Source organism: Lagopus leucura, unplaced genomic scaffold (assembly GCF_019238085.1).
Source record: "Lagopus leucura isolate 7727_CA_CO unplaced genomic scaffold, USGS_WTPT01 Super-Scaffold_100157, whole genome shotgun sequence".
Classification (NCBI taxonomy): Eukaryota; Metazoa; Chordata; class Aves; order Galliformes; family Phasianidae; genus Lagopus; species Lagopus leucura.
In genome coordinates this window covers 1,208,990-1,233,946 of record NW_024962334.1, presented here as the reverse complement: position 1 = coordinate 1,233,946, position 24,957 = coordinate 1,208,990, and the positions used below count along the sequence as shown (strand labels likewise).

The window sequence follows — 24,957 nt, the reverse complement described above, 5'->3', positions numbered from 1 at the left end:
TACTGTTAGCACTTTGATGAATGCGTGTCTTACATATATAAATGATACAATTGCTATGAAAACTGCAGTAAGCCTGCCTGATCCCCTAAAAATCTGACTAGAAAATCGTTTCTTTAGCTGTCCTTCTGTATCACATCTACTAAAGGTAAATAAAAGCGTGATGGCTATTTATATGACATTAATATCTTGAGGTACTTTACAGATCTGTGGGTAAAACTCTGCAGTTCACTACAGCAGCAGAGAAGTAGGTCTGCCCATCTGATATTTTCTGGCTTAGACTCCTGCTTTACGATCTTGCTGCTCATTTAAAACTAACTCATCTCTTGTTTCTCTGTAGTTATAGGCTGGGTTAAAATTATGCTGTTCAACATGACTTCCGACATCAGTGCTTCTCTAGCAGCTGACACATCCTAACTGGCTAGAGTTATTGGTCACAATATAGACATTTTATCTACTCTAAATCGTGGGAACCTTAGTCAGAAGAGGTAAATTTAATAAAAGAAAGCAAAATGAACAAAATCCAAACCAGCCAGGCTCATTCAGACTGGATGGCTCTTTTTCCTCAGTCTGAATCTTTAGCAGTATCAGTAACGCTTTGATCCAGATTTAAGGACTGAGTTGGCAGCTGGTCAGATGGCCAAAATGGCAAGCACTAAATTTAGCATAATGTTTGTTTTTTGGTTGGTTGGGGGTAGCAGTTGCACATTTTATCTCTCCCCAGCTATACTGTAGGCACACAGAAGCTATTTGCTTCCCCAATAGGATCTTCTTTTCCCAAGGGAGATTTGGGGTTTGCATTAACAAATACTCAAAATGGTAAGCTACAGTTGGTGTCTCCAACAGCTTGTATTTGTGTGCTGTTCCTTGCTATCAGTACTTTGCTCTGCACATTCACACTTCTCTGGCAGACAAGTCTGCCACTAGCGTGCTGCTGCATACCTTTCCAGGCAAAATGATGAAAAACTCCCTTCCAGGATTTGAACAAGGCTGTGAAGAGCTAGAGAGGAGGAGAGTGTCCATGAACTGACTGTGTATGTTGGAGAAGAGCTGAAAAGCTTCACTGCAAACTTTTCCCTAAGTGCTGTTGTAGAATATAAAGAAAAAAGTATTCATTTTATTCATTTTCCCTTCATCCTTATTAACAATCACACTCCTTTTTTTTTTTTTTTTTTTTTAAGGAGGTTGGTGAGACTTAAGGTTGTGTGAGACATACTTTGATCTGCACCCTGATGAGTGAACATTCCCCTTTGCTGCTAGCCCAACTAATGAAGGGATAAAATTAGCTTTTATCCCTGGCACTTTCTTTAGCAAAAAAACATGCACTAATCAGCTGTCCTCACTAATCAGTTGCCTGGCTAATGACCTTTTGCCTTAAAACACTGAAATTTCTGAATTATGTGGAGGAAAAAAAAGCCAACACAGACTGGCCCCTCTCTGTGGGTCTTAAGCCCATCATCTGGAACTGGAGACTGGAAGGTTAAATGGCAAATGTGTATCCTGACTAGGTGATAAATCTATAATCAAAAGGCACAAGCCCTTACACCTCAAGATGTACTTCATTACTACACAACTAAATGATTTTTCCTTTTTTTTTTTTTTTTTAAACTAGAAGCAGATGAAAAAAAAATTGCTTAACTCCTTCATATTTTGCCTGTGGAGAAATCCACTCCACATCTGTGTTCAAGTGTCAGTTAATTTCTTACTTTTTTATTAACGTCTGAGCAGGAATTCAGAAGTTGAAACCGTTTGCCTTTTTTACCCCATACATCTTAGGGGGACCAGGAAAGAAAATGATAAAACCACCCCATCAGCCCCCATGTTCACAAGCAACTGAATCTCTAAAAACAACAAAACAAAGAACAGTAAAAATAAATTAATTAATAGACAAAACCAGCAGCATTAAACTTTCCAATCCCTCCCCAAATTATTAAAAAAAAAATAAAAAAATTCACATTATTGAAAAAGATTATTTATTAAAAAGATTTTAAGGCCTGTTTCATTTTCCTCCTCTGCTTTCTTTAATGAGGTTTTTTCTTTGTGTACGACGGGGGTGGAGCAAATGCAGAACTGGATGATTGAGGAGGATTAGCAACAGATGATACATCCTGTGGAAGTTGCTTTGCAGAGGCCTGTGCTAATTTTGAGTTGCCATGCTTCCCAGCTTTTAATTTGAGACAGAAAAAAAAAAAAAATCACATTTATCTCAACTCACACGCAGAGAAAGCAATTCTCCCCAAGATGATGCAAGGTGACAAACAGAATGACGTTAACCTTGACAGCCCGAACAGCCTTCCAACTTCCCTCCCCGAAACAAACTTGTAATAAATACTCACGGTAATGAGGATCCATGTAACCATTTCTGGGGTCCATAGTAAACAATGTCCCACGATAAGGTACAGAAGGTTCAGGAAGGTGCGATATAGATCCATGGATCTCTTTCTTTATTAACGAGGCCCTTTCCTCGCTAGATGTTGAAGGCTCCTCACTGATCTTGCTGAGGCCTTGCCCACCTTGTGGCTGCATTGTGATTGCGTTCCTTCTCTCTCTGTGATAGGTCTGTCCAGGACTTTCATCCTCTGGAAAAAAAACACCAAAGAAGGGAGAGAGAGAACAGAAAGACAGAGAGAGAGAGAGAGAGAGAGAGAGAGACTTTTAGTCCATTTTTAGCAAATAAAACAAGAAGTTTTCCCTGCCACCAGCAGCGCTAGGGTGCAGGTTGGTGACAGCTGGCGTGCAGCTATGAGGATGCTGTGGGGTGCAGGCTGAGCACGCTAGCCAGCAGCTCTCGGTCAGTAGATCATCGTCACCCATGCCCTGATGCATTTTCCAGCAAGGCTATCAATCCTGCAGGAACAGACAGAGACTCGCTGTTTTCTTGCCTCTGGGACAAGGAAGTTTTGGCTGCCTGACGAGGAGGAAGAAAACAATTTGTCACAAACAGCAGAAGATGAAGCCTGCTAGCGAGGCCTAAATCAAACCTCGCCACCCACTTCTGCACCGCAGTGCTGCTCCAGTCCCTCAGAACCTTGCTTATGTGGAAGGCTGGAGCCTTAAAGAAAGGCCATTAGTAGGAAAACAAGGTGGGTGATGCTGAAATAGGTAAATCTGCACAAGAGACGGCACGGCAGCACAAGACAGGCGGAGCGGGGACAACTGCTCCAGCAGTGCTGCCACAGGTACATGTGGGGTGATCACCCCCCCCCTTCCCTTCCTCCCATGTCCAAGCACTTGAATTCTCAACAAACAAGAGGAAAAACAAAAGAGAGTGAGGAGAGTGGAACCCAAGGACCAGTTTGGAAAAAACCCTATGCCCACACTGCTTGTGAGCACTTCAGCATAGAGAAGGCAAATGCTTCTGCACGCCTTTCCCCCTGCCACATCTGCCAGGCTGGGGCTCTTCACCCATTCATTGCCAGTGTCCCTCTCTGCACCCCGTTTGCCTGCTGTGGAGGGGCCAAAAGGCCTTCTGATGATTGCTCCACCAGCCTGCCTTGCCGTACAGCCAGGCATTTAGCCAAGCCTGGGCTCCTGCGTGAGCCCAGCAATTCCTGCAGATCACAGGCAGCCTTCAAAAACCACACCAAGGGGCTCTGCTATTGTGTTATTAAAATACAGAGGCGCTTCCCTAAACAAGTGCATAATTGTGTGCTGGATTCTGGCAGATGTCTATGCTCGACTAAACACAGATGTCTATGCACGACTACTCACACAAGTTCGACACTCATGTAACTCTGTCTTCACGTATGTCACGTTACAAACAGGCTACATGTGTATTAAATACCCGGAGTTTAATTTGGGGCGTTATGTCCCAAATAGCTACACCATTACTTTTCATGCAGAGCTTTCCAGGCATTTCCCTGCCCCCTCTCCTCCAAAATCGTAACAACAAAACCCAACAATGCAATCTATTGAGTGCTTAATTATTTTTCTATCTCCAAGTATTACAGCAAGCAGGGGCTGCTGACTTATCAGCATCTTCCAGGGGCTGAATTCTTTAAACAGCCAGCAGTAATTCTCCATACAGAGCTCTTCCGCTACTGGGGCTGAGGAGAAAGAGTTAATAGAAACAGACAACAACACTGTAGAGTTTAAACCCTTTGCCCTTTTCTACTTTTTATTAATATGCACAGGCACTGGTCCCTGCTCTAGATTAGCGCGGTTTAAGGTTTCCACTTTTTACACCAAAGCTGTTTTTACTTAAGAGAACTGCAAAAGGGAACCTAAAACTTTAAAACTTATACGAAGTTTTTCAGAACACAGCTTGTATAACTGAAAAAATAAAAAATAAATCACCCTAACCGAACTTATATTTTCCATCGCATTTCTCCCTAGCTGGAATTTTTATGTTAAATTTCAACCTAGAGTGAACTTTCACTGATGAGATGTAAACTCTTGTGAAAATAGGGGATTATACTCTATTTGAAATCTTGACAGACCCTTAAGCATAGCAAGCTAACCTGTGCTACCATGGTATGGAAGCCAGTGAGCTTGAAGTGATTTGTGTGGCTGTATAATCGATCTGAGGATCAGGGAGGATTTCAGTTCTTTTACTCTTCCATATAAAGATAATATTTGTTAAAACTGCCATCCTGGAATACAAGAACCCAATGCCTGTCTACAGGCTTCAGTTTTATTCTTTTCTTCTCCAAACATGCATGTGTCATCAATCAAGGCACTGGGGACTGGTATGGAACATTTTTTTTTTAATTCTGGAATGAAATTCAAAGCCTATTTTCAGTAACTTTGAAACTCAAGGAAAAATGTGTTTTGCTTTAAAAAGCTTTCCTTTTTTTTTTTTTTTTTTTTTTTTTTTAGGAAGGAATAATGGGAAGGAAACAAAAGAAAATCAGTATTTTTTCCTCTGTATCAACCATCTTTCCCCCATCATTACATTAATGCTGCTTGCTGTTAGAAGTCAAACACTTTTGTACACTGCCTACCGTATAAAATTTCATCCAGACTTCTTTTTTTTTTTAAAAAAAAGCAAACATGGTGGCGTTCCAGCAATAACACACAACAGACTGGCATTTTAGTATCTACTACCCACTCCAACCGCAGTTTCTTTTGATAGGGGGCAGATGAGGGGCTTGACAGTACCCGCACTGCACAATACAAATAGCTGGGAGGTTTAGAAGAGCCTCCTGCACACTGAGGGGGAAACTTCTCCTGCAGTCACTCTGCCGAGTCTCTCAACAGCAGTAAAGCCACTTCAGTGAGCCAAAAGGCAAAAGCGGTCTAATCTTGTTCTGTTTCAGCTGAATTACTTGATAAAGTTTGAGAGTGAGCGCAGACAAGCTGTGCCGGGCCAAATTATTGACAGAAACATGCTGTCCACCATGGCAACAAGTGGAGCTCTATAGCAAAAACGTAAGCAAACAGCCCACTGCTCCGGCAGCATCTGCCAAAGTCTTCTTACAGACAAATGCACAGCAACTGTTACTGCTCTCCTCAAGTTTTAAAAGTGGTTTGGTTTAGGGTCAAAAGAAACATCTGATGTACTGAAACTTGCAGAAATAAATTACAGCCAAGGGGACCGATTCTCCCCCACCTCCGCCCGTTTACCACCAGTGGTACTCCGACTTCAGCACAGTTCACCCTGTCTTCCGCAGCTTTAAGAGGAAGACTTAGGGGAAAAAAAGCAAAAGAACAAAAAAGAGTAATCAGGCCTCCAAAGCAATCTGCCTAAGACTCTCTTTCTTCATGTGTGCCCCATTCTGCCTTAACAAGCTGGGCGCCAGAGACACGTGTTACCAGCACCTAGTCTGGAACAATCGCATTCATTCAGAATTCTACCATGCACTGCTACTCCGATCAGAAGTGGTTTTTATTAGAAGTGTTTAGCAACTAGGCGCACCTCATTCTAACTAGCAAGCATTTTCAGAGAACTCACACAGGACAGTATGCCTGAACAAACACGCTTCTAGTTGTTTGGCTAATTTAAAAGCAAATTAAAAATCGAGGCAAACAGAAATCAAACACAAGAATCCACTGAACTTTCTTCTGCCGTTAACTTTCGTTTGTTTGTTTTATCACAGTTCCACAGGCATCAAGACACAAAGTCAAAGCTTCTTCTCCTAAATCTTTTAGAGCCAGCAACTAAAAGAAAGTTGAAATCCGTTGATAGAGGATGCTAAAAATCACTCCCACCGCACTTCAGAGATACCCCCGTTCAGACGAGACGCAGCAGTTCAGCTAAATCCATCTATGCATTAAGTTTCCTCTCCATATTTCTGCCCGCAACTCGTAGGTAACAACATTATGGTCACGCAGGCGAGCTGCCAACATGCTGCACCTGGGTGAGAGAAGAGACAACGTACTTACAACGCAGTCCAAAAGACCCTGGCTTACACGCTCTCCAAGCTCTTCTCTTGCCCAAAATTCTCTGGCTACAGGCTGTGGACATTCCTCCCTCTCTTTTTCTCCCTCCTCATCTCCCTCCCTCTCTCTCAGAGGCAGTGCTTCTCTCATTAGAGGAATTAAAAGTGGTTGGTGCCATGCTAAATTTAACAAGCTCATTAGTATTCTTCCTGTGTGCTTCCTAGTGAACTCTCCCTATTCAAGCAGCTCTCTGTAGCTGAGAGGTCAGGCGGCTAATCATTAAATCAAACTAATGTCACCCTATCACAATCGGCCTAAGAGAAGGAGGGTTTATTATTTCAGTTTATGCTAAATAAACGGTTTTACAAATGGTCTCCTAGCAAGGTCAACAGCAGCTTCAATTACAAGACAAACTTAACAAGAGTTGCTATAAACCAAGTGCTCCATATTGACCTAAGCACAAGCTCTGCTCCGCATATTGCCACTAGCAGGATTGTACAGGAATGCATATTGTAAAATAAAGGAGAGGGTAATCTTTTCTTTGCCAGAATTTGTGACTGCACAGAGACTGCTCATTCACCTCTCCCCAGCCAGCTTGCTGCTCAGCTCAATTCACCCCACACAAAGGCTGAAGACCAGACCTCAATGGACAGAGTGAAACATGTTCAAAACTAGGCTCTCTATTGTGACTGAATTTCTTAACATCTTTTCAAAAAGCAGAGAATGCCTTGAGGCTAAAGGAAGAAACAGGCTAATGGTGAATTGGGAATACTGAGCAAATTTCAGAGCCCTTTCCTCCTAGCTTTTGAGGTTGAAAGCAAGCTCTTTCCTTTCAAGTTTCAAAGTCCTTTTTCCTCCCGCAGTGTCACAGAAGGATTTGAAAAGAAGGTAATTGTGCTCACAGTCCCCCTGATCAGAGCTTACGTCCTATTTCTGGTATTTCGGAATACTTCTTGCAATAATGGTGCATATAGCTCAATCCCTTAACCGTCCTGCACTCTGCAATTGCTCATTAAATGAACAATTGCTGGTATAAAATGCCTTTTATGTTCAAGGTCTGGATATAAGATAAGCATTCTAGTACTCTAAATTTGGTTTACTAAGGAAACTCTCCATCATTAAATTACAAAACTGAAGTCAGAATATCACTCTTTCCCAGAAAAGCAGCATTTTAGCTTGTTGTGAACCAGAATGAGGGGGAGGAAGGCTGTAAAAAAAAAGAAAAGATTGACTACTTAGATTCTTAATAGAATAGGTATCTAATAAGAAAGCAATTTCCCTCACTTTTAAGGTCTATGTTTTTGCGACCTGGCATTTTTTTCCTTGGAACAGAGCAACTGTCAGGCTCATCAAGACACGGGTATCTGATGCTTCTTGCATACATCTATTGATCACTACTCTCTGGTCAGTTTAACAGCAAAGCAGGAAAAAATGCATCAGCAGGACTTTGCCTGCCTTTAAAAACAGTGTGCGTTATAACCAAAGCCTTGTTTTGGGCGGGTACAGGAGCTGAAGTTGAACACTGTTGGTCCCAAGTTTGTCGCTTTCCTGCATTTGGAATAGCTGTGCATGAAGTACACACTCTGGAAAGGCTACCACAGATACAAAGCACAATGCTTGTAGTCAGCTGTAAGAGTCCAACCATCTGAGAGGCGACAAAATGCGTTAGATAACAAGTACGCTACTTAATTTCTTTGCAATGCTTATGCATACCTTGAACAAGACTTCTGTGCTTATAAATAGCATACGTTATCTGAGCTCACCACTGAAAACGTATAGATTTATATTCCCATTTGTAATGGATTTCCAGCTTAGTTATTTTCACATTACCATATGTATAGTACTTTCCAGAAACTGATTGGTGACCTTTGAAATAGAAATATACAGCTCTTCTCCCTGATTTTTAGTTTGTTTCAAAAAAACTGCTCTTTTTTTCTTTTTTATCAGCAAGACAAAGTACAACTACCTATGGACTCAGTGCTGAAAATACTGCCAGAATACCCCATCCTGTTACTTCATACAAATGATCTGTCTAGATACAGTACAATTTAATACACTCCTTTTCTGAAAGTCCGGAGGAAGCCAGAACACAGCGCATCAATGCAGTTCTCATGACTTTTGAAAGAGAACCGGATCCTGCGCTCCTTTGGGTCAGCAGCAGAGCTTCCACTGACCTGAAAAAGACAAGATGCAGGCCTGTGCAGAACTCAGGCTGCTTCACCACCACCTCAGCGATGCTTTACTGAGCCATGACTCGCAGTCTTTTCTGCTGTGCACACAACTCCCAACACTTCTGGAGAACTGCTAAAGGCATGAAACACCTTACAATACAGGTAAATTTTTTTCAGGCATCTGGATTGGAGAGATATCTGTTAGCTTTGATACCTCTTGGACCAATTCCTTTATAGTCCAGGTGAATTTACACTGCTTGTTGACATCCAAGTCCTCTCAAATAAAGTGGTTCAAGCTAAGTGTTTAAGTTAAGCAGATAAATATGCAACTATATAAAATAAAACCTTCCTTCATTTTACACAAGCAAATACTTAGTGGGTTAAACTGGGAGTCTATTTCTACAACCCCAGCATCAGACCTATAGGCAGATGCCAAAATCTTCTTTAAGCTGAAAAATCCTACTTCAGGAACAGCCAGCTACCCACACACAAAGGCAGAGTGCTCTGCGGAGACCTCCTTGCCAGCCCCAGGACTCTCATTCTCAAAATGCAAACAAGGACACAAGGCAGGGCTAAACTGCCTTGCCCCGATCCTGTATCGTGCTGACCAAGGCAATATTTTGTTCCGCAAAGTATTTTGCAGAACATAAAGGAAAAAAAAAAATTAAAATTAAAAAAAAAAAAAAAAGGAGGAACTGGTGTGAGCAAAGTTACTGACCTGATACTCGAGCCATCCCACTGACTTCAATACTTCAATGACCCTGGATCAAGAAGTGCAGCTGTTTGCTGTAAACCATGTTCCTGCAGTATCCTGGCAATATATGCCCAGAGCTGCTCAGGTGAGTAGCCAGGCTGTCAGGATGAGAAGCCTGAACCTCTGAAACAGGGAGTCAGCCTCAAGCTTCTGGGTTGCAAGCTCCAATGGAGCTACTGAAGGCACCAGTCCTCAGCAGCCTGCAGGGTGATGCTCCAAAGAAATCAGAGCCGCATTTCCGAAAAGAAAACTGTCTCCTAGTCTATTTCCACACAGGCTTTAAAATAACAAACAATTTAAATCAAAGCAGCTGAAAGCCATTTTCTCCCTCCCCAAGTTCAGTGCTACGTGTTTCTCCCATTACAGACAGTGGATTATTGCAGTGATACTTAACACCACTCACAAGCACAGCCCCCAGTGCTCTGGCTTAGGTGTGAGTGACGACATTGGCTGCTGCGGAAGAAACACTAAACCTCATACCCAGGTATTGAGCAGGTGGTGAAGCTTACCTTCATGGTGCCTACAAGGCCAAATCCTGCTTGCTTTACTTGCATCGTAATCCTACAGATTCAGACCTTCATGGTGCCTACAAGGCCAAATCCTGCTTGCTTTACTTGCATCGTAATCCTACAGATTCAGGAAAGCTTCTCATGCAAGTAGAGCAAGAGGGATCCACATCCAGCATTGGAACTGGCCTATCTGGTGGGGGGTTGAGCGGTCTGTGAGCAGAAAACACCGCGGAGATGTTTACTAACACAGGTAAAAATGCTATCATTAGGTTGATGAGGAAGGGACTCCTAGCAGTAGTGCTCTCTGCAGTTCCAGTAGACAAGAAAAAAGAAAGCCTTAATGAAGAAGACATTTGAAGGTAGAATTAATTGGCAAAATTAACAAGTGGCTGTATCGTTTCTGCTTTTAAATCTGCAGATCCTGAACGTACACGGAAGCATTTCCCCTTCTTGGTAGAACAGATTTTTTAAAAACTGAGAAATTCGCATGAGAGAAAAAAAGACCCCTTGCAAAAACAACTTGACTTTTTAATTTCCCCTTCTATAACGTGTTCCACTGTATAAAATTTGCTGCAAGTTACTGTGTGACAGCCCCAAATTAAACCGTTCACTCCAATTCTGCTGATCATGGCTAAAATCAAGCTTAACACTTCCAGAATATCTCTGGGATTATCACTTCTCTCCAACATCCAGGCTCTTCAAAGAACCAGGAGTCTCAAATATAGTGGAAAAACGACTGCTGACATCAGGATCTGACTATTGGCAACCATTTCTCATCAGGGAAAAGCTCCTCAGCCTCTTGCAAGACACTCCAAAGAATCCTGATTTGAAAGCATTATGAAGTTTCTTCCATTAGCCAGTTATTAGATTGTTAGTCACTGCTTACTTTGAGCAGCTAATTAGTTACATCAAAGGCGCTACAATAAATTCCCAGAAGGGCTTTAGGGGGAAAAATGTATTTCTCAACCATCTAATAGCGCGTTTATGCCCATCTGAGGGTAACTGGCTCATTTCACTCGTAGACACTGAGGGATATTCTGTGGCGCTGTCACTTTCTACCAAGCCAGCAGCAACACCAGGCCTCAAAGCTGTTTTACAAGGGCATTTGTAGCCTGATGAAAACTGCATTGGCCATGCTTAGAAGCCAGAAAAAGAAGGAAAAAAAAAAAAGCAGAGAGAGGGACAGAAGAGTTACAACCTCTTAGGTGCATCATCCCCAACTTTAAAACCCACAGACCATGCACCTTGGCCTCAACAGAATAAGAAAAGTTACTGCCATTAATGTTTTGCCCACAAATAGAGCTGGTGTTAATTTCCTCTTTTTTTCCTCCAGTGGGTTCAAACTGCTAAATGCAGTCATTAGCCCGTCACTAAGTTGTAACAACGCAAAGCCATGCAACCCATCAGTTTAAATGCCAGGTACCACCTATTTATTACAAAACTTATTTATTGTTGTGTCCTTTTACACAGTTGCAGTAAGAGTCAGTGTTTCCATAACATCTCTGCACTTCCAGACTCTGAAGTGTATCAGCTGTTCAAAAATATGTTATGGGTTACTCTGCCCTGACTTCCAGTAGTTGCAAACTCAGCTGAGAACAGTGATCTCACCAAGGTCTCAGAGCAAGATCTGAAAATATTTTGTGTGCAGAAGAATACTCATGCACATTTACACATGCACACTTACACACACATTTACGTGCATACATATGTACACACAAATCCAGCTGTACCACGTTCCCATAACATCTAGCTAATTTCAGATGAGATTCCAGATGATACATGGATGTCAGCACACAAGCATACAGACAGGAACACTGGACACCTGGACACAGAAATGAGCTTTTCACATCCCTCATCACAAGTTTAAATAATGCAGGAGGGGAAGAATGCTGCACAAGAAATGCAAAAATTACAGCTAAGGATGTTTTAAAGTGAAGGAAAAAACACCTCCTCAGAAAGGTCTCAGGCCCTATTAAACGAAAGGATTTGATTCTATGATTCTACGACGTGATGCTTAGAATGTTATTCTAGACATTAGTCTTTAATTAAAAACTGCAGAGCTACTGTATCACAGAAATTGTCCTACACTCCTTTTATCAACAGTTTCTCCCTTAAGAGCTATTCTGAGAAAGCCAAGACCTGAAACAATCTCTTTGTCTATCAGAAAGATGCATTACATATGAAAGTTCAGAGGACCATGGATGTAGCTCCCTCCTTTCCAAACTTTGAAAAGTGCTGAATCTTCCCAAAGGCCAAGCTCTTTCTCTTCATACCATTCTTTCAGTTTTCTCCACTGCAGAAGATGTTCAGAGCTGCATGCTGCCATGCTACCTCATGGAGTTAAGGTCTTCAAATCCCGGTCACCAAAAAAACTAGCACCAGCTGCAAAGCAATGCCAGACTGGCTCCTGAGCACTGGTGCACACTGAGTGGGCAAAACGTGACAGAGATCATTTTATGGGTAGGAAATGAGTCGATTGTTAATGTTTCCTGATGAATTCTAGGGATGAGCAAAACTACTTGTGCAATTTCACTTTTGTAACTAGTTCCTGTGTCTTTTTATCCTTCATGTCCTACAACAGATTTTAAAAGGCCTTGAAATATTTCTGCAAGCTTTCAACAATGTAATTACATTCAGCTATTTAAATACTTATATCCATCTTCAACAATACTATATATTTCCGTGTATCATCATGCAATGGACACCTGAAATCAGAAAGAGAGCTAAAACAGATTAGTTCTCATACGTTCTGAAAAAGTTTCAGAACAATTTGAATGAAGTGTCACTCTCTTTTCCTACCATACCAGCTATGGCAGATTAAAAGTAATTCTTCACCTGTTAATTGTGTTTTGGTAGCACCATCCATACTCAATCTGGTGAAAGGGGATATCAGCATTTTGTTATTATGGTTGGCCACCTAGATTTTCAGGCAACGTTAACTCCTACAAAAACACTGTTCCCTCCTCTCCCAGAAGTTAAATAAGCACAATTTTAAGGCAGACAGGCTGGAGAAGAAAGGAACCACTTGAAAACTTAAATTGCTTATTTAAAGATAAGCAAAAAAATCCTCATAGTTCCCTGCCCAGGAGTATCATCACTTCTATGAGTAGAGAATCAATCTGACCATTAAAGTATTCCAAGAACAAAAGAGAATTACCTAATTTTATTGAAAAGAACCTATTTAAAAAAAAAAAAAAAAAAAAAAAAAAAAAAAAAAAAAAGCAGGATTAAGGATTTTAACTATTACATTATTTCTGAATGGGCCACAGACATTTTGCCTCATGGCTGATCCAACACCAACAACCATGAGGGACCAGACCTTGAAGCTCTTGCACAAGTAAAACTTTTGTGGGATAAATCACATTCAGCTCTGGATTTGAAGATCCCTCTGTTCTTCAAACCTTTCCCTGATCTTCCATAAACCACTTAATTTCTCATAACTTTGTTTTCTTCACTTACCAAACTGGTGCAATACCGATGGCCAAGATTTTGTAAGAGAAAAAGTTATTTCTACATAGCAAATAATCACAATACGGAAACACTGAAGGTCTGTTTGATTTATCTACAAAAAGATCCAGGAAGAGCTGAAGGTGGAATATGCTGAAGAGTCAGCCCAAAGCTGCTCTACAAATCACCCTATAATGCTCCAATACTGCAAAACACAGTGTGCCTCCCACTTCTGTGATGTAAAGTGGTGGTCTGCTATTAGTGCAATTTGTCCACAAGTACAGAACTGCTCCTCTACAGAGAAGGAAAATAACTATGAAAAAATAGCTATTTTTTTTTCTATAACTAGGAAAAAAATACAAAATCAGAAGAAAAATTTAAAAAATCAATCTTTCAAGTTTTCTTACTTTGATTTCATAATACTTATGCTATCCAACTCCCCTGCATCGTTATCAGAGAAATCTCATCTGAGACACACTGCTTCTGTCCCTTCACATCTAAACTACCTTGAGTTCTTAACAATGGCTTAAGCTTCCTGAAAAAAATGAGTAATAGCAATGGACTTCATCTACCAGAGTTCTCCAGACATGCTAAATACTTGAAGAAATGTTTTTTTCTTCACCAGTGCATGATAGAAGGCCCATCTTGCCACCACCATCAATAATTCCACCCTCCTCTATAGAGCAACAATCACCTTTTTAAGCCATAAAGCAGATATTTGTAAAGATAACCTATAACCTAACCACTTTACATTACATGAATATAGTCCTGACATATCAGCTGTATCACTGCCATTTGTTTTAAGGCAGAAAAGCTTGCAGAGAATATCCTATAAAATGCAATTAGTCTTGTTAAACGTACCAGTTGTATCATCAAAACAGGTTACTGCAAAGAAGAAACTCCCACTAGAATATGCAGTTTTTTCATGGCAAGAAGATTAACAGACTACAGCCTTCTCACATCAGGTCTGCTTGTTGCAACTGAAAATTAAAAAACCTTTTTGAGAGCACGAAGGTTACCGCTGCCAGCTGCAATGAACTGCATGCTTCACTCTTTCCGGTCTTATCTTCAAAAATCATGGAAACAAAGATGTAAACTTGGACATTAAAGAGTGTTAACATCAAAGTGCATGCACGACTTCTGATATTAACCAAAGCCTGAAACCAACAACCTAACAGGCACAAATCAGTGGTGCCTATGTAATTTTAGAAACTGCTGAACTGAGGCCTGCATTTGCTCACGGACTTTTCAAAGCTCAGTATCACTGTGTATTTTTACAACCAACTGCAGAATCAAGCAAGCAGCAGGAATGCAATTCACCTCCCCGAGGACATAAAGCCTTCCACTTCTTTCTTTTTATCTAATATATTATACAATTTTTAAGTCATCATTCATAGTGATTTCCTCTCACTGGGACAAACACTTGTTTTTTAACACACCACTTTGACTTTGTCATGGTTTTACGACTCTTATCATCGGTATCCCACATCAGAACACCATGCAGCGCTGGGAGTTACAGAGTTTGGTGGCTTGTCGACAGTGCCGGGTATGCCTGGTTCTCAGAAGAGAAGAACTACATATCCCAGAGGACTGCTCACTGTTTCATTTCCATTTTCCATTCAGAGGGAAAGAAAAGACTGTTCGCAGGTCACAAGGAGCCCCTTTTCCCTTTCTGTTTGTCTTTCTATATGTGCTGCCCAGCCATCTTGCCTTCAGCATTAGAGTAAGGCCTTCTGTTTTTGGACAGTCTCTCTCATTTTATTTGATTTATTACCCTCAATTCCAACTGTATTGTATTATATTGTGTCATCTTGCATTCCGATATCTTACTCAGTAAATTCCCTTTGCTCCTCAGATCACTGCCGCCCGCCGCATTTCTCTTAAGCCCATTTTCCCTTTTCTCCTTTCCCGATGCATGGGTTCATGGATCCCCCTGCCCCATTAGTCAGGGAACCTGGCCAAACCAGCCCGGAAACCACTGGCAGATTTACAAAAAAAATGAACATCTACCATCTCAGATATTTTTCAATCTGTATTCAGCACTGCCCCATCACAAACCCACCAGTGACACATTCTGTGGTTCACCAGCACAAGTACATTAGGAAAAATAGGAGTCCTGTGAGAAACCCCAGGAACCTTTCATGCTGTTTCTTCCACTTTCAACCTCAATCGCTGAGAGGACTTCCCGAGGTTAGTGAAGCTTATGAGCCAACAGGGCCGACTTTTAAGTCACCATGAGACAGTTTATGATTCTGAATTAAAAGATGAAACTTGCAATTATACTGGGAAGTTCTAGAAAATCAAGTTTTGAAAGCCTCTGAGACAGAGCATACTGAAGCCTCAGATTAAGTGGAAACAAGAACAAATATACAAGTGCCTAAAGAATTTACAAAGCAGATATCAACAACATATATTTCATCCTCTCGTGTCTGACTCAGTATTCCCAATAGATCTTCAAACTCCCTCATAGAAAATGTTACCCATTTCAGCCAGAGACTGAATAATAGAATCACGGAATAGCCTAGGTTGGAAGGGGCCTCAAAGATCATCTGGTTACAACTCTCTGGCCATGGGAAGGGCTGCCACTCACAACATCAGACTGCCCAAGGCTCTCCATCCAACCTGGCCTTGAAAACCTTGAGGGACGGGGCACTGACAACTTGTCTGGGCAGCCTGTTCCAGTGCCTCACCATGCTCTGAGTGAATAATTTCTTTCTAACATGCAACCTAAACCTCCCCTCTTTCAGTTTAGATCTATTTCCTCTTGCTCTATCACTATCTACCTGCATAAAAAACAGTCCCCCTCCAGTACTCCAAGACTTCAGACAAGGAGCTTGTCTTGGGTTTTTGTCAATATTCACATACTCCCGCCTTGCTCTCCAAGTCAGTTCCAGCATCATCTTCACAGCTCCAATTGAGATTTGTCTGGGCCTGAACTTAAAGGCATTACCTTACAACAGCCTAGCTAATGTGCTCCAGCTAACATGACTCCAGCAGCCAAGGAGGAAAATGCAGATGGATGTTTGGACAATAACTTGGTTTTTTTTTTCTATGCAGTAACTTTCATGTTTCCTTCATGCTTAAATACACTCCTGTTTACAATGTCTATGCAAAACTATCAGAAAATGTTACCACATAAAAGGTCAAACAACTTCAGCAGTGACAACATATTAGGGCTTCAGCCAGGGTAGCTTAAGCTCCACAACCAACAAGCATAAAGTTCAGGGTAAACAGGAAAAACAAAACAAAGCCCAGAGAAACATCTGGGTCTGGATTCTTAGCAGCTTTGGTACTATATAAACATTCTGCATTAATAGGGAAAACACCAGGACATAAACTACGATGCAGGAGTGAAACACTGAGCAACACAGCTGCATTCACAAGGACTATTCTCCTCCCACACCAATTACCGTAATCTCCTGAGGAAATGCCAGTGAGGCAGCAGCTTCTGTACTGGGTAACTAGAAGAAAAAAAGCAGACAGGTGGTGGAGATGCTCTGTTATCAGCCCCTCCAGCACAACGGCTGCAGAGTAGTTTATCATGCAAAAAAGTATTCTAGAAGAAATGTTAAATTTCTATATCAGAAATAGGGTTCATAGGCAAAAGTGCCTTACCCTAAACTCCTCCAGAAGACAAAACCACTATTCACTTCAATGGAAGTTACAAGCAGGAAACAACGGCAGTAGCGGGCCCAAAGGAAGCTGGGAACAAATCACACCTTTAACCAATAAAATGCCCATGCCCAGCAAGTTGTCTCATTACTGAGGGCAGTGATTAAAATTTTAATGGAATGCGAGCAGGTTTCTAAATCACTATGCAGCGCGCACAGGACGTCACCAACATGGCCGATCAGTGGGGTACCAGCACTGCGAGGGATGCTGAGCAGCAGCCAGCACCGCTACCTCACTCTGAGAACCTCTCACATGAGGAAGGCTATTCAGGAAGCTCCATCACACAACTGCGACTATCCGCATTTCTAGAAGTAAGCCCTTAATTTTTTCTCCCTTCTCCTCAGTTGGAATGATTTAGTTGTAATGACTTGAAAGTAGGTATTCGTTTTTGCTTCAAATGTATGTAAAGCTGAACTCTGGTGGAGCTTTCACTGAGCATTGCACACATGAACACGCACAGCTATCAGAACACAAACGACGTAGCAGGAAGAAGCTTAACTTGAATGTAGCATCAAGCCCACAGGACATGACCACAATAAAGTGGACTGTGGATCACCACACCTATATTAAGATGCACAGAAAAGTAACATCCAGTGCTCTGGGTATATATATGTTTAATGAGCAGCTTGTCACTACTTGGTTCTCTAAAAGTCCAGTGCATGGCCCCATTGCTTCATTTATGGCACTACACTGCAATGCAACTCTCCAGATAGAATTATTCACTTCCTCTTGGGCTTTCTGTAGCGCTCATCACAACAATATCTGCATGCTTCATGAATACTAACAAACTGTATTTTACAGTAACTGTGAGGTAGAGAGATGGTATCAGCACTACCTACACAAACTACTCACTTAGAGTCCCTAAACTGTAGTTATTTAGTGGGAGAATCCAAGTTTTTTGAGTATTTACCACCACATCTATTCTATACAGATTGTATTTTTGGAAGTTACCCATTCTTAGCACACACAAATGCTCACCTTTCTGAAAATGAGCTGCAAGGCACATACTAAGAAACGCACTAACAATTGGTGGTATTGATTTGTCCCTAGTAACTAGAGCTCTACATGTGCTGTAAACAACACCATCACATTTCCTGCAAATTTGCACTTTCTTGGCTAATGCATTTTAAAAGCAGATAGTTGTGAATGAAGATTTCCTCTTTTCTGAGGCACTTATAAGATGTCCCTCTCCTCCTGAGCAAGTATTTTATTATCTAAAAGAAGGTGAGTTCAGTACGAAACATCTCCTTATGGCAGCACAGAGATACTTTGTCTTAGTTATAAATTATCATTATTTAAAAAAAAGAAAGAAAGAAAACAGGGATTTTTATCACTGAGACCTCAGTTTCACTGCAAATGCAGCAAAAGTTGGATGACAGGTTATTACAGTACAGCAGGGAAAGAGCAAAATACTACACTGACATGATCTCTTTCTTCAGGCCTTCACAATAAGAAGTCAGAAGTATGTATGATTACAAACTTACATAATTAAATATCACTATAACGCACTGGCATGGCCAGAATTCCATGCTAACATTATTGATTTTGTGTTGTAAATATTTTTTTAATGTGATGCCTCGCATACAACTTCATATAGTCAGTATAAACAAGCAATAAAATAAAGTTGAATACAGCAGCAGTTAAGAAATGAGTGCTTTCCATTCAACCCATCAATCCCTTTGAAAAGAGCACACAAAAAAACTCAGCAACAGTTTTAAGTTATTCTCTTAGGAGCTAGAGGGCAGAAGATGGATATCTCACCAAGGATTCACAGGCATCTGCCAATAGCAGCAAATTCTGCATGTTGAGTCCCACCTTAGTCTTTCAAAATAATTGCTCTAGTGAGAACAAACTTTCTGTTTCTTCCACTGAAGCGTGGAAGACTTCTTCAAGACTTTTTTCCTTTTAAAGCACTGCACTTTTCCCACTGTTATCTCCTCACTTCAGTGCTATTTGCTACACACACATTCCTTTCCAGAAACTTCTCATCTCAGTCATTCTCTATGGCCAATACGTGTTAGTCTCAGTCTCAGCTCTTCATTAAGCTCCTTGTGGGGTGACTCCTTGTTCAGCTGTTTCCAACCTCTCTCTCAATGTCTCTTCCTTCATCTTCAGGTACGCACACCAGCCAGGGTGTCTTGTTCCTGATGATTCCCCATCTCCCCCTCCAGGGCCCTCATCCAATCTCTAGCACAGGAATACAGTCAGAGATAGGATATTCAGAACAACACTGATACTGGCTACCTGTTTCCAGTGGGCTCTTTGGTTTCCCCCCAGTTTTTGTTTGACACTGTTAACGCTGCAGCGAAAGCTTGACATCTTTTGAGAATTCCCCTGTCTCCTGCTACTTCCAATAATGATCAGGGAACAGTAGTTGACTGAAACCTCTGGAATCTCCAGTCTTGTGATTATCTGGAGAAGGAAAAGCACATGCATGCTATCTTGCGGAGAACACTTCTTTTTATCCTAATTCTGGATGAGTAAAGATTGATGAACTGTACAATACAGTTAATTGTCACTGTTCCTAGATGAGTTATTAAAGCTGTTGAATAATTAAATCACATCCCATCTATCTTCTTACACTGTCTGGATAATTACCATGTTAAAGAAACACAGGTAGAAGTGAGAAGCAGGAGGAAAACTTCAGAATTCTCTGAAGCAGCCCATTTAAAGAACTGTTACCATCTCTAATGGCTTACAAATCCGGAGAGAAAATCAGGCACAGGGCAGGAGTGGGACAAGGGAATTGTTAAAAGAAAATACTTCTTCTTCAGCTCTACAAAGAGATCACAGAACAGCTCTTTACTCAAACCAGATTTTAGATGCTTCCTTCCGTGCACAGTACATATGGCTTGCATCTATTTTTTCTTTAAAACAGAGTTACATTTCTTCCTGTTAGTAAACACATCAAGGATTCTATGAGAACTAACAACAACGAAACTTCTCCTGCTTTTAATGTACAATGTAGATTGAATGAGCTTATTTTAAATAGGAAATCATTTCTCTAACCATATGCATGCACAGAATGGCTTTGTAGGAGCTAACTACCAGGTAAAAACAGGCTTACATAAAACTGAAAATGTGTTCATTTTTATGCAGCTAACATGAGTTCGAGGAACTGGCAAAAAGTACTTTGACAAAGACGACGAATTTAACTTGAGAAGAATACTTGCATTACCTTTTTCCCCCTAAGCTCCATACTCTCACACCTTTCTCCTCATTCCACTTTTTCTTTTATTCACCATCCCTTCCTTTCTTGCCTTTTTTCCTTATCAGAAAGTCACTGCTGAGTAGAATATGAAAAGCTAGCATGTGAGCAAATCATGCCTTCCTACTGTCCTATCACCCCTTCCTCTTTCATCCTGAAGGCCATAAAGGAATCCAGAAAGGAAAGTTGACAGCAATTATAAGCAATGCCAGCAAATGAAACATCAACAGTTTTCACACTTCATGCTTCCAAAATATCACAACGTTGTCCATCCACTCCCCCAGCTGGCTCTAAAGAATGTAACATCTTCCTAACCTCCTCAACTTCGTTTCAAATACAGTAGTAAATCTCACTGCACATACGCTGAAGTCCAGATTATCAGTAATGCCATTTGTCCGTTTCGCACACAGAAGAAAACAGAAGAAATGTGCATCATTTTGATGCGCAAACAAAACTACTTCAGAAATTCAATCATGCTAGTGTGAAAGATAAACGTGTCTAGTTGAAACCCAATAGCAAATGAGAGCTAACAGATGTGGAAAGAAAGCAGGATCTGGGGACGAGTAAAAGAAATGCTATCCTCTGCAGGACAACAGCAAGATAGGAGGTCCAGTAGTGCACAGCAAAAAGGAGATCCCAGCAGACCATGTGGACTACCAAGCTGTACGTGTGGAATTGTCCTCTACTGGCAGCACAAGCCTGAAAGAGAACACAAAAAGGGTGCTGGAGAAGACAGATCTACAACCAGGCGGGTGTTGAAATGTTCCACAAATAAACAGCAAGAAATATGCAAGCAAGAGAAAAACATGCCATGGCGATGGTGACAACTACATACAAACAGAGCAGTGAGTTTGGGAGCAGTCAAAACGGCAGCTACAAGCCAGTAATTCTGAACAAAAAGGTCTAACGTATCCACCCAACTCTGACAGACTAGTTATTTGATACTAATTGGGCTTTGACAACAACATGGCACGGAGAGGCTGTAATGTGGGACTATGGACAGCAGTAATTTATCTCATCTTAATGCAGACTTTTGTTATCACAGCTTGGCATCAATATTGTACTGCCCTTTGAAAGCCTCCCACTCATGTATTTCCAGAGTTGCTACTACACCAATCACAATGACTTTTGCCAAAGCATCCAATTTTCCCTGCAAAAGGCACATAATAAATGACGTGCCCAAAGCCCTCATTAACAACCTTTTTCATCCACTCATCCATCCAAGATAGGAGCACACAGCACATAGTTCCAGCCTTTGCTCACTTCTCCTCTTCCCAGGGCTGAGCTGCACAAACATCACCACGCACAAAAGCATCACAACAGCATCCTTGTTTTCTGCAAGGAAAACAGGCTACAAACAAACATCTTCCATCACAGAAGAGATACAAATAAACAAGGCCACATTCCTACCAGGCTTACAGACAACTGTACACCACACACATTATCATCATTTACTTTTTACGTTCAACCTTTTAAATCAGAGCTCTTGTCCATATAATAAGTACTCTTCATTCAAAATAGATGACCACAAGCACACAACAAAAGCAAATGAGCTGTGCCTACGCAGCAAGACATCTGGGAGGACCCTTACTGGCCAAACCACTTGTGATTTTCTTGAGCTGGAAATACCTGGCCAGCTGCCCCTCAGCCCCTTGCTAGAAGAAAGAGTTCAAGCAGGCAACTGAGGCAGCATAAAACAGCACACTGGAATGGCTCTCTGCAAGAAACTGAGTGAGACAAGAACTGCTAAACCAGACAAAAGACAGCTCCAGGAGCCCATCATAATAAAGGCACTACCTTCAGCAAACAGAAAGCAGATCCGAGCTGTTCCCAAGCTGCTGGCCCTGATTAGTTCTCAGGATCCAAACCACATTTTTGCTTATGAACTTAGAAGCTGTAGCTTCTAAGAAAGGAGAGAAAGGAGGCATGGTTCAGCAGACTTCTGTACAGCCCCTGACATCTATCCCTCATTAGCTGAGATGAACACTTCTCAGCATCAGAGACAAAATTTGAAAAAAAAAAAGAAAATTTAGTGCCACAATATCTGTAAGGACAACACTTTAAAGTGTTGTTTGTTTGAAGTATGAGTAGCAACTGTAAAAAAGTGGAATTCTTGTGAATGAAATTGAGCAAGAAGTAGAAAAAAATACTCCTAGCGTTCCTGAAGAGTGCCAATAAGCAAAACTATGCAATACTGCAAAACAGAAAACCAGAGACTAAGATTTAGTTCAACTCTCATGTCAGCTAGTTAGAGATATAGAAAGTTTGCATAGTAATAAAGCTCATTTTAATGGTGAGAGTTAAAAATACATGCTTTCTATAGTAAAATCTCTGCACTGAAGATTTCTCACCAACAGCACCCTGTTCTTGAAGACCTCTCAATTTTCCCAGTCATACAGTAGCAGCCATTCCCAGGGAATGTTTCTGTGGGACATGAGCAGCAGCATCCAGTTCCCACAGCTCAAAATTTGGAGCACACACACCAACAAATAGGAGATACTGTCAGCGGCAGAGCTGGCTTCACACCCCAGGAGCCGGTCAGAACCCCACTTAAAATGCTCATCGTGGTCTTTGAAGAACTAGAGCCTGTGCAGTCACAAAATATCCTCTGTTGTGGCAGTAAAAATGAAACAAGCTGGGCACACACATTTTGACAAACTTAAAAGCAAAAAGAAACTTTGGTCCAAAGGCAGTGCTTGAAGTCCGCAGTGTTTACTCTGGGCGACCTTGCATGTCTGATTCTGACACATACAAGCTTGATATACTGGGTCAATATTAGTTCAAAACACTCTACATTTAATGTCAACTGCTCTCGTCTCAATTTTTATCGAGTCAGATGGAGTTGTTGCATCCAAAATCCAAATGTTTTGTTTTATACCTTTCCTGTACAAATTGTTAAAGGCTTTGCACTGTTAAGCATCTGGCAAAAGTTGATTATGCACCATTAAATCTCTTCTTGCACAGGAGCATAAATGGGTTCAGGGCAGCTATTAACATATGCCAAGGTAAAACAGCATCATCCAGTGAGATCTCCATTTGGAAGAACATCTTAAACATTGAAACAAAGCAAAACACGTATCTTAATCTGTTCAATATTATACCTCTACATTTAACATCTGCGCTGCTACTCTTTCACTTAGAAAACTTTCCCACCTTCCTGGGTGAAAAGAAAACATGCGACCTGATCCTTTAAAAGTGGATGCTTTCAGCAAATATTATGCTTGACACAGTAAGCACCATCTAGGCAACAGCCAAAGAATGTATATGTGACTTAGGCCAAAGAGCTGCCTGAGAGTATTAAGAAACAAAGAGGTACTCCCCAAAAATCATTCATTTCAAAGGAAACTACAGCAGGGTACATCCAATTTCTTATGAACGTAATCACTTTATCAACTTCAAATCTAACAGTCTTACTCTTTACAGAAAATGTCATGACAGCAATTGCAAAAATTCTCTCTCCAGAAGAAAATAATTACACATCTTCTGGCTGCTCCTAACGCATTTTAGAAGCTTCAAGGAAGCAGATATCATACAGCCATTCAGCAAAGTAGCAGTGAGGTCACACCTGGTCAGCAGTTTTTCCTGCTATGAACTAATAAAATATTTTCGGACCTGCCCATTTAACTGTAGATCACATTCCAGCTGCCACACACACGAGTACCACATCCTCATTACCATCAGAGGTTCACAGAGGACAGCACACAATCCCACATCTCTTACAGACTTCAGCACAGAGATATCAATAGAATCTGCATGATAATGTTATGAGCACAGATAGGCAACCCAGGAGATCTGAATTATAAATGCAGCTCTATCTACAGAAGTTTACGAAATGCTATGAAATAGTAAAGTTACTGGATATCAATGGGGTTTCACAGAGCTCAGGTCTTCAGCCTCACTGTCTCCTAAAGACACACTGCCACGAACAAGCAGACACAGCAAATACTCACTAATAACTCATACAGCACTAAACATCATTCCTCCCTTTTTTGCAAGGAAAACCCAGGGATGTTCTCCACCCACACATTCCAGCCCAGGCTGCAGAGAACTAGAAGTTTAAAAATAAAGGAAACGGTTTCTCCTCTCTTCCTTGAACTTATGATCAATCTCAGCAATAAACAAAAAGAACAGTTATATCTCCAAAACACTACAGCATGATCCCACCAAAAATATTCCCATTTCAATTAAGAGAAGCTGTTTCCACATTTTGTACATCAGAGAAGGTCTACTTTTTTACTGTTCCATCACTTCTAGAAACGTGGGAACATGGATATCATCAATGACTCTTACTTGGAGCTTTATCCCAAGAAAAACAGAAATGGGACTCGTGTACATTTGTCATCACACCAAAGAAATCTGGTGGTAATGGTTGATGAATCATGACACATTTGTTCTCTGCCACTCCTGTTTATAAACCATGCAGATCCCATCACTGCTACCAGCCCTTTACAGAAGGCACTTGGCAGCTATGGCCCTGTTCAGCAGCACGTATTCCTTCACTCGTTAATCATTCTGGCTTTTCACGTAGCCCTTTGATGCGACCCTTGTCGTTGCTGTACATGCAGACGGTGCTCACTCACTGCACTGGCATGCCAATAAAATGAACTGTTCTACCAGCCACGGTCCGGTCTTGGAGCCTTCTTGAAAACAGCAGCTTCCCTTTGACTTACTCTGCTTCAGTATCCAGGATGGTGGTGGAATGAGAGAGAGAAGCTGTTCAGCATCTGAATGTGGTCTTAGAGGAAATGCCTGTGTTATATGGGGGATGTTACTGTTACATTTCCCAACTTAAAGGCAGAACACTTTTGAGAAAGAAACTAAAAATGTTCCTCCAAGCTTTCTCTGAAAGACAGCAACCAATTAGCACACAAAATAAAC

At 41.2% G+C, this 24,957-nt stretch overlaps 1 protein-coding gene across 1 annotated transcript in view; it reads right to left on the bottom strand.

The window, feature by feature from the left end:
• The window catches only part of GLI3 (GLI family zinc finger 3), a 202,083-nt gene that overhangs the window by 135,236 nt on the left and 41,890 nt on the right, over nt 1–24,957 (bottom strand). The window contains exon 3 of the mRNA XM_042888646.1: nt 2,334–2,576. Within this exon, the coding sequence (XP_042744580.1) occupies nt 2,334–2,576 (243 nt within the window). The remainder of the gene's footprint in view (nt 1–2,333; nt 2,577–24,957) is intronic.